The sequence below is a fragment of the Coregonus clupeaformis genome, chromosome 9 (genome assembly GCF_020615455.1).
Source record: "Coregonus clupeaformis isolate EN_2021a chromosome 9, ASM2061545v1, whole genome shotgun sequence".
Lineage (NCBI taxonomy): Eukaryota > Metazoa > Chordata > Actinopteri > Salmoniformes > Salmonidae > Coregonus > Coregonus clupeaformis.
In genome coordinates this window covers 14,652,448-14,667,533 of record NC_059200.1, presented here as the reverse complement: position 1 = coordinate 14,667,533, position 15,086 = coordinate 14,652,448, and the positions used below count along the sequence as shown (strand labels likewise).

General features: G+C 46.2%; 1 protein-coding gene and 1 non-coding gene across 6 annotated transcripts in view; one reads left to right on the top strand and one right to left on the bottom strand.

Moving 5' to 3' along the window:
* The window catches only part of LOC121573362 (FSD1-like protein), a 75,588-nt gene that overhangs the window by 53,181 nt on the left and 7,321 nt on the right, over positions 1–15,086 (top strand). For 3 of the 5 annotated variants that reach the window (XR_006002029.2, XM_041885270.2, XM_041885268.2), the window contains 3 exons: positions 434–531; positions 1,458–1,709; positions 12,717–12,805. Coding sequence is in view for 4 of the 5 variants with exons in the window: in XM_041885270.2 (XP_041741204.2) it covers positions 434–531; positions 1,458–1,709; positions 12,717–12,805 (439 nt within the window). In the remaining variant the exon portion in view is untranslated. The remainder of the gene's footprint in view (positions 1–433; positions 532–1,457; positions 1,710–12,716; positions 12,806–15,086) is intronic. The other 2 variants (XM_041885271.2, XM_041885269.2) reach the window with 1 other exon arrangement.
* trnag-ucc lies at positions 2,330–2,410 on the bottom strand. Its single transcript has one exon. It is a non-coding gene; the product is annotated as a tRNA-Gly (tRNA).

Genomic DNA, 15,086 nt, shown 5'->3' with positions numbered 1-15,086 from the left:
ATTGTCTGCTTGTGTCTAACATCACTAAGCTTGAGTTTGTTTGAAGAGTGTTCAATTACCCGCTTCATCCGTATCGTACTTTGTCAATCAGGCAAAGGATCTTGTTTATCTTTCTAGTTTACCAACTGTGGAGAACCGCCATCTTCCGTCAGCTAGATTGGTGCTTATAGAGCCGAATATCTTGCTGACTGTAGAGGGGCTTCTCCTTGTTCCCTCTGCTCTGTGGCCTTGTCTGTTGTAATCACGGGAGGTTGGTGGCACCTCAGTTGGGGAGGACGGGCTCGTAGTAATGGCTGGAGCGGAATCAGTGGAATGGTATCGAGTACATCAAACACACGGTTTCCATGGTGCCATTCCATTCGCTCTGTTCCAGACATTATTACGAGCTGTCCTCCTATCAGGAGTCTGATGTCAGTGTGTTTCCTTCCTCTAGAAGTGGAACTCCGTCTCCCAAGAGAACGTCAACGACGCGGTCACCTGCCATCAGAGGAGGCAGAGACCGGTTCACTGGAGAGTCCTACACCGTGCTAGGTAGGTAAACACAACGTTAACACATCACTGTGCTAGGTAAACACTACCAACCTTACATGTATTTCATGTACCATGTATTCCCATATTGGGCAAACCGTCAACTGAAACTGATCCATTTCTATGACTGGGTGAACACAACCAACCAACCCATAATGGATGTCAGGTTGCTAGGCCAATGGATGTCAGGTTGCTAGGCCAATGGATGTCAGGTTGCTAGGCCAATGGATGTCAGGTTGCTAGGCCAATAGGGTTGTTTCCCAGACACTGATTAAACCTACCACAGGACTAAACAGCATGTTCAATGAGTCCAGGATTAGGCATAATCTGTGTCTGGGAAGCCAGTCCATAGTGTATTTGGGTGTCTTGAGACACACCCAAACACGTAAGTCACTACATTTTACATTTAAGTCATTTAGCGGACGCTCTTATCCAGAGCGACTTACAAATTGGTGCATTCAACTTAGGATAGCCAGTGGGGCAACCACATTTTGATCACAGTAAGTACACTTCTTCAAACAAGCAGCTGTGAGCAAAGTCAGTGCAATCAGGGACAACTACATCTCGATCACAATAAGTACATTTCTTTAAACAAGTCATTGCTAGCAGGTGTTAGTTTAGACAAAAGACAGTGGTAGTAAAGGGAGGGTAGAAGGATTACTATTATACTATACTACCTACGTAGTATAGTCATTAGTGGTGAATTTGGGCCGCAGGTGATTTTATTTGGCCCCCCAAGTTTTATTTGGCCCCTTAGCATTGGAAACGTGAGGAGGAATAATGGTCTGGGGCTGTTTGTCATGGTTCGGGGACCAACTCCATATTAATGCCCGTGATTTTGGAATGAGATGTTCGACGAACAGGTGTCCACATACCTTTTGGTCATGTAGTGTATATAATATATTCCTAATATAATCTCCCCCCCCCAGGTGATACCAGTATGGACTGTGGTCAACACTACTGGGAGGTGAAAGCTCTTAAAGACTGTAAGTCGTACAGCGTCGGGGTCTCCTACAGGAACCTGGGGAAGTTCGACCAGCTGGGAAAGACCAACACCACATGGTGTATCCACATCAACACCTGGCTGCAGACCTCCTTCTCCGCCAAGCACAACAACAAGGCCAAGAGTCTGGACGGCGCCGCACCTGACCGCATCGGAGTCTTCTGTGACCTGGACTCAGGTGGGTTGGTTTTATTTTATTTTATTTTACCAGGTAAGTTGACTAAGAACACATTCTCATTTACAGCAACGACCTGGAAGCTGGGGGTGATTAGGTGGACATGATGAGGGCCAGATTGGGAATTTAGCCAGGACACCGGGGTTAACACCGCTACTCCAACGATAAGTGGCATGGGATCTTTAGTGACCACAGAGAGTCAGGACACCCGTTTAACATCCCATCTGAAAGACGACACCCTACACAGGGCAATGTCCCAAATCACTGCCCTGGGGCATTGGGATATTTTTTTTAGACCAGAGGAAAGAGTGCCTCCTACTGGTCCTCCAACAGCATCTGGTCTCCCATCCAGGACCAACCCTGCTTAGCTTCAAGTAGTAGGATGCAGAGTATATCTATATGTATATTTAAGCAATAAGGCCCGAGGGGGTGTGGTATATGGCCAATATACCACGGCTAAGGGCTGTTCTTATTTACAACACAACGCGGAGTGCCTGGAAACAGCCCTTAGCCGTGGTATATTGGCAATATTTTAAATTTTAAAATTTTTGTCATTTTAGCAGACGCTCTTATCCAGAGCGACTTACAGTTAGTGAGTGCATACATTATTTAATTTTTCATACTGGCCCCCCGTGGGAATCGAACCCACAACCCTGGCGTTGGAAACGCCATGCTCTACCAACTGAGCTACATCCCTGCCGGCCATTCCCTCCCCTACCCTGGACGACGCTGGGCCAATTGTGCGCCGCCCCATGGGTCTCCCGGTCGCGGCCGGCTACGACAGAGCCCAAAGATGCCTTATTGCTATTATGAACTGGTTACTGAGGTAATTAGAGCAGTAGAAATACATGTTTTGTATACGGTCTGATATACAGCGCGTTCAGAAAGTATTCCGACCCCTTGACCTTTTCCAAAAAATTTTACATTACAGCCTTGTTCTAGAATGGATTAAATTCATTTTTTTCCTCAATCTACACACAATACCCCATAATGACTAAGCGAAAACAGGTTTTTAGAAATGTTTGCAAATTTATGAAAAAAAAAAAACAGATACCTTATTTACATAAGTATTCAGACCCTTTGCTATGAGACTCGAAATTGAGCTCAGGCGCATCCTGTTTCCATTGATCATCCTTGAGATGTTTCTACAACTTGATTGGAGTCCACCTGTGGTAAATTCAATTGATTGGACATGATTTGGAAAGGCAGACACCTGTCTATATAAAGGTCCCACAGTTGACAGTGCAAGTCAAAGCAAAAACCAAGCCATGAGGTCGAAGAAATTGTCCGTAGAGCTCCAAGACAGGATTGTGTCGAGGCACAGATCTGGGGAAGGGTACCAAAAAATTTCTGCAGCATTGAAGGTCCCCAAGAACACAGTGGCCTCCATCATTCTTAAATGGAAGAAGTTTGGAACCACCAAGACTCTTCCTATAGCTGGCCGCCCGGACAAACTTAGCAATCGGGGGAGAAGGGCCTTGGTCAGGGAGGTGACCAAGAATCCGATGGCCAATCTGACAGAGCTCCAGAGTTCCTCAGTGGAGATGGGATAACCTTCTAGAAGGACAACCATCTCTGCAGCACTCCTCCAATCAGGCCTTTATGGTAGAGTGGCCAGACGGAAGCCACTCCTCAGTAAAAGGCACATGACAGCCCGCTTGGAGTTTGCCAAAAGGCACCTAAAGACTCTCAGACCATGAGAAACAAGATTCTCTGGTCTGATGAAACCAAGATTGAACTCTTTGGCCTGAATGCCAAGCGTCACTTCTGGAGGAAACCTGGCACTGTCCCTACGGTGAAGCATGGTGGTGGCAGCATCATGCTGTGGGGATGTTTTTCAGCAGCAGGGACTGGGAGACGTGTCAGGATCGAGGGAAAGATGAACGGAGCAAAGTACTGAGAGATTCTTGATGAAAACCTGCTCCAGAGTGCTCACAACCTCAGACTGTGTTGACGGTTCACCATCCAACAGGACAATGACCCTAAGCACACAGCCAAGACAACGCAGGAGTGGCTTCGGGACAAGTCTCTGAATGTCCTTGAGTGGCCCAGCCAGAGCCCGAACTTGAACCCGATCGAACATCTCTGAAGAGACCAGAAAATAGCTGTGCAGCGATGCTCCCCATCCAACCTGACAGAGCTTGAGAGGATCTGCACAGAAGAATGGGAGAAACTCCCCAAATACAGGTGTGCCAAGCTTGTAGCGTCATACCCAAGAAGACTCGAGGCTGTAATCGCTGCCAAAGGTGCTTCAACAACGTACTGAGTAAAGGGTCTGAATACTTATGTAAATGTGATATTCCTGTTTTTATTGGGTATTGTGTGTACATTGATGAGGGAAAAAAACGATTTAAACCATTTTAGAATAAGGTTTAACGTAACAAAATGTGGAAAAAGTCAGACTGAGTACTTTCTGAATGAACTGTACCATGGCTTTCAGCCAATCAGCATTCAGGGCTCGAACCACCCAGTTTATAATTAGATTTTGCTCATTTAGCACACACTTTAATACAGAGCGAGTTACAGTGAGTGGTCTCTGTAAAGTCAAAAGCACATTACTTGTTAGTGGGTGCTGCTGGGCTGAAGAAGACTTGTATAAATGAAGTAGGACTCCTTGGGAGTCATTTTTTGTAAAGCTTATAGCTGCTTCATTTCTCTAGGTGTGTTAATAGAGCCATACAGTAGGTCCAATTACATGAAATATCCATCTGGCAGTGGACAGGGTAGTCCTTGATCCATAAATGTTATTCTACTGTGGCGAGCTCTCTTCGGCACTCTCGTCACATTGAACCACCATTCTCCATTCCCTATGCGCGCCAAGTACAAACATTTCCATTTCTATAAACTCCATTACTGCTATTACATTAAACTGAGTGCACCATTTGTTTGTGCTGTTAACGACAATACAGATAAATAATGTGCTTTATTTTACATCTTTCACAAATTACAATACCTGTTTGATTGAGAGCTCCGTCGGTGTCGGGCGCCAGAGATGAAGAGGCGAAGCTAGAGGATTTACTCCGCCCAAAAGGACAATTGTACCTGGCGCCGACGAAGATGGCGGCCTCGCGACTAGCTCTTAGGAAACTTTGCAGTATTTTGTTTTTTTATGTATTATTTTTTACATTATTAGCTCAGAAAGTGTTTTGCATCATTACATACAGCCGGGGAAAACTATTGGATATCAGAGCGGCGGTAACTCACCAGCATTACGACCACAAATACGACTTTCCCGAAGCAGATCCTTTGTTTGCTCTCCCCAGGGCAACTGAACTGATTCCAGCGGCTGACCCAAATCATTGCCGGCGGAGGAGAGGCACTCGGAGCGGCCTGCTGGTTCGACTTAGGAGGCGCGCACACCACCCACCGCTTCCAAGTATACTACTCGCTAATGTTCAGTCTCTGGTTAACAAGGTCGACGAGCTCCGGGCAAGGATTTCTTTCCAGAGAGACATCAAGGCCTGTAACATACTTTGTTTCACGGAAACATGGCTCTTTTAGGATATTCTGTCGAAATCGGTCCAGCCAGATGGGTTCTCAGTTCATCGCGCAGACAGGAATAAATATCTCTCCGGGAAGCAGAAGGGCAGAGGTGTGTGTTTCATGATTAACAACTCATGGTGTAATTGTAGTAACATACAGGAACTCGAGTCCTTTTGTTCACCGACCTAGAATACCTCACAATCAAATGCCGACCGTATTATCTCCCAAGATAATTTTATTTGGTTATAGTCACGGCCGTGTATATCCCCCCTCAATCCGATACCACGACGGCCCTAAAAGAACTTCACTGGACTTTATGCAAACTGGGAACCACATATCCTGAGGCTGAATTTATTATTTAACAAAGCAAATTTGAGGACTAGGCTGCCGAAGTTCTATCAACATATCGACTGTTGTACTTGCACTGCTAAACCATTGCTATTCGAACTTCCGGGATGGTTATAAGGCCCTCCCCCGCCCTCCTTTCGGCAAATCTGACCACGACTCCATTTTGCTCCTCCCTTCCTATAGGCAGAAACGCAAACAGGAAGTACCCGTGCTAAGGACTATTCAACGCTGGTCTGACCAATCGGAATCCACGCTTCAAGATTGTTTTCATCACGCGGACTGGGATATGTTCCAGGTAGCTTGCGAAAATAATTTGGACGACTGTAACTCAGCTGGTAGAGCACGGCGCTTGTAACGCCAAGGTAGTGGGTTCGATCCCCGGGACCACCCATACATAAAAAATGTATGCACGCATGACTGTAAGTCGCTTTGGATAAAAGCGTCTGCTAAATGGCATATTATTATTATTATTATAGAATACACTGAAAACGGTGACTGAGTTTATCAGGAAGTGTATAGGTGATGTTGTGCCCACTGTGACTATTAAAACCTACCCTAACCAGAAACCATGGATAGATATAAGCAGCATTCGCGCAAAACTGAAAGCAAAAACCACCGCATTTAACCATGGTAAGGTGACTGGGAATATGGCAGAATACAAACAGTGTAGCTACTCACTCAGCAAGGCAATTAAACTGGCAAAACATCAGTATAGAGACACGAGATGTATGTGGCAGGGTATACAGACAATCATGGACTACAAAAGGAAAACCAGCCACGTCACCGACACCGACGTCTCGCTTCCAGACAAGCTAAACACCTTGTTCGCCCGCTTTGAGGATAACACAGTGCCACCGACGAGGCCCACTACCAAGGACTGTGGCCTCTCCTTCTTCATGGCCGACGTGATTAAGACATTTAAGCATGTTAACCCCCGCAAGGCTGCGGGCCCAGACGGCATCCCTAGCCGCGTCCTCAGAGCATGCGCAGACCAGCTGGCTAGTGTGTTTACGGACATATTCAATCTCTCCCTTCCCAGTCTGCTGTTCCCACATGCTTCAAGATGGCCACCATTGTTCCTGTACCCAAGAAAGCAAAGGTAACTGAACTAAATGACTATCGCCCCATAGTACTCACCTCTGTCATCATGAAGTGCTTTGAGAGGCTAGTCAAGGATCATATCACCTCTACCTTACCTGTCACCCTAGACCCACTTCAATTTGCTTACCGCCCCAATAGATCCACAGACGATGCAATCGCCATCACACTGCACACTGCCCTATCCCATCTGGACAAGAGGAATACCTATGTAAGAATGCTGTTCATTGACTATAGCTCAGCATTCAACACCATAGTACCCTCCAAGCTCATCATTAAGCTCGAGGCCCTGGGTCTGAACCGCGCCCTGTGCAACTGGGTCCTGGACTTCCTGACGGGCCGACCCCAGGTGGTGAAGGTAGGAAACAACATCTCCACTTCGCTGATCCTCAACACTGGGGCCCCACAAGGGTGCGTACTAAGCCCCCTCCTGTACTCACTGTTCACCCATGACTGCTTGGCCAAGCACGCCTCCAACTCAATCATCAAGTTTGCAGACGACACAACAGTAGTAGGCTTGATTACCAACAATGACGAGACCGCCTACATGGAGGAGGTGAGGGCTCTGGGAGTGTGGTGCCAGGAAAATAACCTCTCACTCAACGTCAACAAAACAAAGGAGATAATCGTGGACTTCAGGAAACAGTAGAGGGTGCACCCCCCCTATCCACATCGACGGGACCGCAGTGGAGAAGGTGGAAAGCTTCAAGTTCCTTGGCGTACACATCACCGACAAACTGAAATGGTCCACCCACGCAGACAGTGTGGTGAAGAAGGCGCAACAAAGCCTCTTCAACCTCAGGAGGCTGAAGAAATGTGGCTTGGCAACTAAAACCCTCACAAACTTTTACAGATGCACAATTGAGAGCATCCTGTCGGGCTGTATCACCGCCTGGTACGGCAACTGCACCGCCCGCAACCGCAGGGCTCTCCAGAGGGTGGTGCGGTCTGCCGAACGCATTACCGGAGGCAAACTACCCGCCCTCCAGGACACCTACAGCACCCGATGTCACAGGAAGGCCAAAAAGTTCATCAAGGACATCAACCACCCGAGCCACGGCCTGTTCACCCCGCTATCATCCAGAAGGCGAGGTCAGTACAGGTGCATCAAAGCTGGGACCGAGAGAATGAAAAACAGCTTCTATCTCAAGGCCATCAGACTGTTAAATAGCCATCACTAGCACATTAGAGGCTGCTGCTGCCTATTGAAATCACTGGCCACTTTAAGAAATGGAACACTAGTCACTTTAATAATGTTTAAATATCTTGCACTACTCATCTCATATGTATATACTGTATTCTATAATATTCTACTGTATCTTAGTCCATGCGCTCTGTCATTGCTTGTCCATATATGTATATATTCTTAAATTCCATTCCTTACCAGTTTTGTGTGTATTGGGTATATGTTGTGAAATTGTTAGATATTACTTGTTAGATATTACTGCACTGTCGGAGCTAGAAGCACAAGCATTTCGCTACACCCGCTATAACATCTGCTAAACACGTGTATGTGACAAATACAATTTGATTTGATTTGATCTCTCCGCGTGACGTAAGCTAATTTTTTTGTATGGAGGTCTATGAGACAGTGTCGAATTACGTGAGGCTTATTTGATCGAGTAGAAGTTTCGTAATGTTTTTACAAATGTACTGCTATAAGTGGATGCGTGTGACATTCCTGCATTATTGAGGAAAAACATCCTAGTCGTGCCTGTTGTTCACATGCGTATCTGCCCTCTCATTGGCTAGAGTCGTCCCACCTGATCTCGCCTGCCTTCAATCAATGAGGAGGGGGTTCGTTTATCTGTCCCGGGGGAGACCCCAGTAGGAGGAGTTTGAACCGGGTGAAAAGTGATTGCATTCGTTTTGGAACCGAGCTGCCTCCCGGGCTTGAGCCAGGTGCCCCGCTCTGACAGCGAATTTGGCTCAAAACAAAAGTGACGTAATCAAGCACGTGGAGTAATCAGTAGGATTATGTGTTTTTAACATGACAAAGTGATCGCTATTAATTTTTTTTAAAAATTCTGTCTTCCCAATGAAAGCTAAAACTAAACAAAAATATAAACACAACATGCAACACTTTCAACGATTTTACTGAGTTACAGTTCATATAAGGAAATCAGTCAATTGAAATAAATTCATTAGGCCCTAATCTATGGATTTCACATGACTGGGAAGGGGCTCACCCACTTGGAAGCCAGGTCCACCCACTGGGGAGCCAGGCCCAGCCAATCAGAATGAGTTTTTCCCCCACAAAAGGGCTTTATTACAGACAGAAATACTCCTCAGTTTCATCAGCTGTCCGGGTGGCTGTTCTCAGATTATCCCACAGGTGAAGAAGCTGGATATGGAGGTCCTGGGCTGGCGTGGTTACACGTGGTCTGCTGTTGTGAGGCCGGTTGGACGCACTGCCAAATTCTCTTCAACAATGTTGGAGGCGGCTTATGGTAGTGAAATGAACATTACATTCTCTGGCAACAGCTCTGGTGGACATTCCTACAGTCAGCATGCCAATTGCACGCTCCCTCAAAACTTGAGACATCTGTGGCATTGTGTTGTTGTGACAAAACTGCACATTTTAGAGTGGCCTTTTATTGTATTTTATTTCAGCTCATGAAACATGGGACCAACACTTTACATGTTGCGTTTATATTTTTGTTCTTTATAGTTAGAAAATGGTTACATTTATTTTATGGAAAAGAGATGTTTAAAGTTTCTGGATGATGCACCATGCTGCCTTGTTGACAACACCACCGAGCGGTGCAGATTACTGTTCCATGCTGCCTTGTTGACAACACCACCGAGCGGTGCAGATGACTGTTCCATGCTGCCTTGTTGACAACACCACCGCTGGTGCAGATTACTGTTCCATGCTGCCTTGTTGACAACACCACCGAGCGGTGCAGATTACTGTTCCATGCTGCCTTGTTGACAACACCACCGAGCGGTGCAGATGACTGTTCCATGCTGCCTTGTTGACAACACCACCGCGCGGTGCAGATTACTGTTCCATGCTGCCTTGTTGACAACACCACCGAGCGGTGCAGATTACTGTTCCATGCTGCCTTGTTGACAACACCACCGAGCGGTGCAGATTACTGCTCCATGCTGCCTTGTTGACAACACCACCGAGCGGTGCAGATGACTGTTCCATGCTGCCTTGTTGACAACACCACCGAGCGGTGCAGATTACTGTTCCATGCTGCCTTGTTGACAACACCACCGAGCGGTGCAGATGACTGTTCCATGCTGCCTTGTTGACAACACCACCGCGCGGTGCAGATTACTGTTCCATGCTGCCTTGTTGACAACACCACCGAGCGGTGCAGATTACTGTTCCATGCTGCCTTGTTGACAACACCACCGAGCGGTGCAGATGACTGTTCCATGCTGCCTTGTTGACAACACCACCGCCGGTGCAGATTACTGTTCCATGCTGCCTTGTTGACAACACCACCGAGCGGTGCAGATTACTGTTCCATGCTGCCTTGTTGACAACACCACCGAGCGGTGCAGATTACTGTTCCATGCTGCCTTGTTGACAACACCACCGCGCGGTGCAGATTACTGTTCCATGCTGCCTTGTTGACAACACCACCGAGCGGTGCAGATTACTGTTCCATGCTGCCTTGTTGACAACACCACCGAGCGGTGCAGATTACTGCTCCATGCTGCCTTGTTGACAACACCACCGAGCGGTGCAGATGACTGTTCCATGCTGCCTTGTTGACAACACCACCGAAGCGGTGCAGATTACTGTTCCATGCTGCCTTGTTGACAACACCACCGAGCGGTGCAGATGACTGTTCCATGCTGCCTTGTTGACAACACCACCGCGCGGTGCAGATTACTGTTCCATGCTGCCTTGTTGACAACACCACCGAGCGGTGCAGATTACTGTTCCATGCTGCCTTGTTGACAACACCACCGGGCGGTGCAGATTACTGTTCCATGCTGCCTTGTTGACAACACCACCGAGCGGTGCAGATTACTGTTCCATGCTGCCTTGTTGACAACACCACCGGGCGGTGCAGATTACTGTTCCATGCTGCCTTGTTGACAACACCACCGAGCGGTGCAGATTACTGTTCCATGCTGCCTTGTTGACAACACCACCGAGCGGTGCAGATTACTGTTCCATGCTGCCTTGTTGACAACACCACCGAGCGGTGCAGATTGCTGGGGAAGAGCAACTGGAGAAACTTGCAGTCCTTTGATCACATGATTTTTGTGAAGTTCATGCAGTTGACACAGTGTTTTCCCCCTAACACCGGTATGTACACAGTGTTTGTTCCCCCCTAACACCGGTATGTACACAGTGTTTCCCCCCTAACACCGGTATGTACACAGTGTTTCCCCCCTAACACCGGTATGTACACAGTGTTTTCCCCCTAACACCGGTATGTACACAGTGTTTGTTCCCCCCTAACACCGGTATGTACACAGTGTTTTCCCCCTAACACCGGTATGTACACAGTGTTTGTTCCCCCCTAAAACCGGTATGTACACAGTGTTTTCCCCTAACACCGGTATGTACACAGTGTTTTCCCCCTAACACCGGTATGTACACAGTGTTTGTTCCCCCCTAACACCGGTATGTACACAGTGTTTGTTCCCCCTAACACCGGTATGTACACAGTGTTTGTTCCCCCTAACACCGGTATGTACACAGTGTTTGTTCCCCCCTAACACCGGTATGTACACAGTGTTTGTTCCCCCCTAACACCAGTATGTACACAGTGTTTGTTCCCCCCTAACACTCCCTCTCTGATTAATTATTATATTCCTGCACCTATCCATTGTATTGCTCAGCCAGTAACTATCCATTGTATTGCTCAGCCAGTAACTGTAGCAATTGTGGTGTATGTTTATTGTGTCAACGTCTGTCAATTTGATTTCCTTACATTGTCTAAAACGATGATCAATTGATGCGCCTGTTGAAAGTGCTCATTGGTTACGGTTTTTCTCCTAAATTGGGTGCGCCAGTTACGGTGGGTATATATGCCCATTCTTTGTCATAAGAGAGGACTGCTTTGAAGGTAGCGTGTTCATTCTCAGTTGTGTGTGCATCCTAGGCCTGGTGTTTTATAGGTGCTCTGCCATTTCTAGCCGTTTGGTTGCTACTTTGTGCGATTGTTTGGGCAATTTGACGTTTTGTCTTTTGTCGAATGCAATACCAGAAAGTTATTTTTGGACTCAACCATTTTGTAAATATCTTCACCTTCACTCTCTGCACTTGTAAATAAAACCTTAATTTTGCAACATATTTGTATGGGCTTGCTCTTTTGTGCTAAAAAATCCTGGTAAAGACTGCCGGATCCAGTTAGATCTTAACACCCGTACTGTAAGTTGTTGACAGTTTCACCAACTGAGTTACAAGGTGGTCACCCATCGTTAGGTTGTCGTACAGGAAGTGGTGTGTTTTACAGTCCGGAAAGGGGATACTATATCCCGTGGGTGACTGTGACCCGTGACACATGCATAGGCCATCGGATACCGCCATATTGGATTTCAGCCATCTCCCTCCACCAGGAAATTACTGTAGAATAGATTACTACAAACTGGGCCTCCATCCCCCAGGAAATGACTGTAGAACAGACGACTATAAACAAGGCTGTTCTTCTTCCCAGAGGATCAGGTGACTGTACTACGGGGCGGCAGGTAGCTTAGTGGTTAAGATTGTTGTGCCAGTAACCGAAAGGTCGCTGGTTCTAATCCCCGAGCCGACTAGGTGAAAAATCTGTCGATGTGCCCTTGAGCAAGGCACTTAACCCTAATTGCTCCTGTAAGTCGCTCTGGATAAGAGCGTCTGCTAAAATGACTAAAATGTAAAATGTTACTATAAACAGGGCATTTCTGGATCAGATGACTAATTTCCATCATTCTCTCTGTGCTTGTGAAGTGGTACGGTAGTTAGTTTTCTCCCTACATAGTGCACTACTTTTGACCAGGGCCCGTGGCCGGTAGTGGGCACTGTGTAGGGAACAGGCTACCATTTGGGAGGTAGGCTGCGCTTGAACAAGCGAAGTGGATACAGTGATATGCCTTTGGTCTTTAATACCGTTTTCTCTTCCTCAGGACAACTGTCCTTCTACAACGCTGAAACCAAGCAGTTGATCCACACGTTCAAGGCTAAGTTTAGCCAACCTGTTGTACCAGCCTTCATGGTAAGTTCTGTCAGTATCGTATCGTCGATACGCTTATCTAACGGCCAGTCCCTCATAACTGTATTTCGTACCGGAGAACTTGTCCTGTCATAAAGACCTAGATAAAACCAATAGGTAACAAAGTTACTTTGACTACATTATCCGTAACACATTTATAACACATCTATAAGCATATCATCATCATCATTATTAACGCATTCATGTTATGCTATGCAAGAGCTCATATTTAGGTGTCTTAATAGATGCACTATTACAATGACGTAGTGTCATCCTTCTGGCTGTTCTCAAAAGTGTGCTTCTGTCATGCCAGTGTTAGTGAATATGCCAAATGGCCAAACCACGTTTTTGAAATGATGCTGATATACTGTATAGCCTGTACCGGCCCCATTTCCCCCACCGGTCGGTATAGGCCAACGACTTACCTTCTCTTCTCACTGAGGTCAATGGTGCATGAAGATCCCCACAGGGCTGAGTCCTCAGGGTACATTTTACAGATCTGTCACTTGTTATTTTTCAATCTCTTGTATATTGGTCACATACACATGGTTAGCAGACGTTATTGTGTAGCGAAATGCTTGTGACACTACTATGTCATTGTAATAGTGCATCTATTAAGATACCAAAATATGAGCTCTTGCATAGCATAACATGAATGTGCTATGGATACTCTATTGATATACTTAATTAACCTTTAATAATGCGGTTGTGACCTGTTATAACGTTCATAAAATGCTTATTGATGTGTAATAAATGCGTAACTTATTATTATTATTTTTTTAAATTCAGACGCTCTTATCCAGAGCGACTTACAGTTAGTGAGCGCATACATTATTTTATTTTTCATACTGGCTTCATGAATGAAGTTGAATGAACATTGCAGAAAGGAAATTAATGGTATACTTCTGAGCCCAGAAGATCCAGCTAAACATGGTACAGTGGGGGAAAAAGTATTTAGTCAGCCACCAATTGTGCAAGTTCTCCCACTTAAAAAGATGAGAGAGGCCTGTAATTTTCATCATAGGTACACGTCAACTATGACAGACAAAATGAGAAAAAAATATCCTGAAAATCACATTGTAGGATTTTTAATGAATTTATTTGAAAATGATGGTGGAAAATAAGTATTTGGTCAATAACAAAAGTTTCTCAATACTTTGTTATATACCCTTTGTTGGCAATGACACAGGTCAAACGTTTTCTGTAAGTCTTCACAAGGTTTTCACACACTGTTGCTGGTATTTTGGCCCATTCCTCCATGCAGATCTCCTCTAGACCAGTGATGTTTTGGGGCTGTCGCTGGGCAACACGGACTTTCAACTCCCTCCGAAGATTTTCTATGGGGTTGAGATCTGGAGACTGGCTAGGCCACTCCAGGACCTTGAGATGCTTCTTACGAAGCCACTCCTTTGCTGCCCGGGCGGTGTGTTTGGGATCATTGTCATGCTGAAAGACCCAGCCACGTTTCATCTTCAATGCCCTTGCTGATGGAAGGAGGTTTTCACTCAAAATCTCACGATACATGGCCCCATTCATTCTTTCCTTTACACGTATCAGTCGTCCTGGTCCCTTTGCAGAAAAACAGCCCCAAAGCATGATGTTTCCACCCCCATGCTTCACAGTAGGTATGGTGTTCTTTGGATGCAACTCAGCATTCTTTGTCCTCCGAACACGACGAGTTGAGTTTTTACCAAAAAGTTATATTTTGGTTTAATCTGACCATATGACATTCTCCCAATCCTCTTCTGGATCATCCAAATGCACTCTAGCAAACTTCAGACGGGCCTGGATATGTACTGGCTTAAGCAGGGGGACACGTCTGGCACTGCAGGATTTGAGTCCCTGGCGGCGTAGTATGTTACTGATGGTAGGCTTTGTTACTTTGGTCCCAGCTCTCTGCAGGTCATTCACTAGGTCCCCCCGTGTGGTTCTGGGATTTTTGCTCACCGTTCTTGTGATCATTTTGACCCCACGGGTGAGATCTTGCGTGGAACCCCAGATCGAGGGAGATTATCAGTGGTCTTGTATGTCTTCCATTTCCTAATAATTGCTCCCACAGTTGATTTCTTCAAACCAAGCTGCTTACCTATTGCAGATTCAGTCTTCCCAGCCTGGTGCAGGTCTACAATTTTGTTTCTGGTGTCCTTTGACAGCTCTTTGGTCTTGGCCATAGTGGAGTTTGGAGTGTGACTGTTTGAGGTTGTGGACAGGTGTATTTTATACTGATAACAAGTTCAAACAGGTGCCTTTAATACAGGTAAGTTACAGGTCTGTGAGAGCCAGA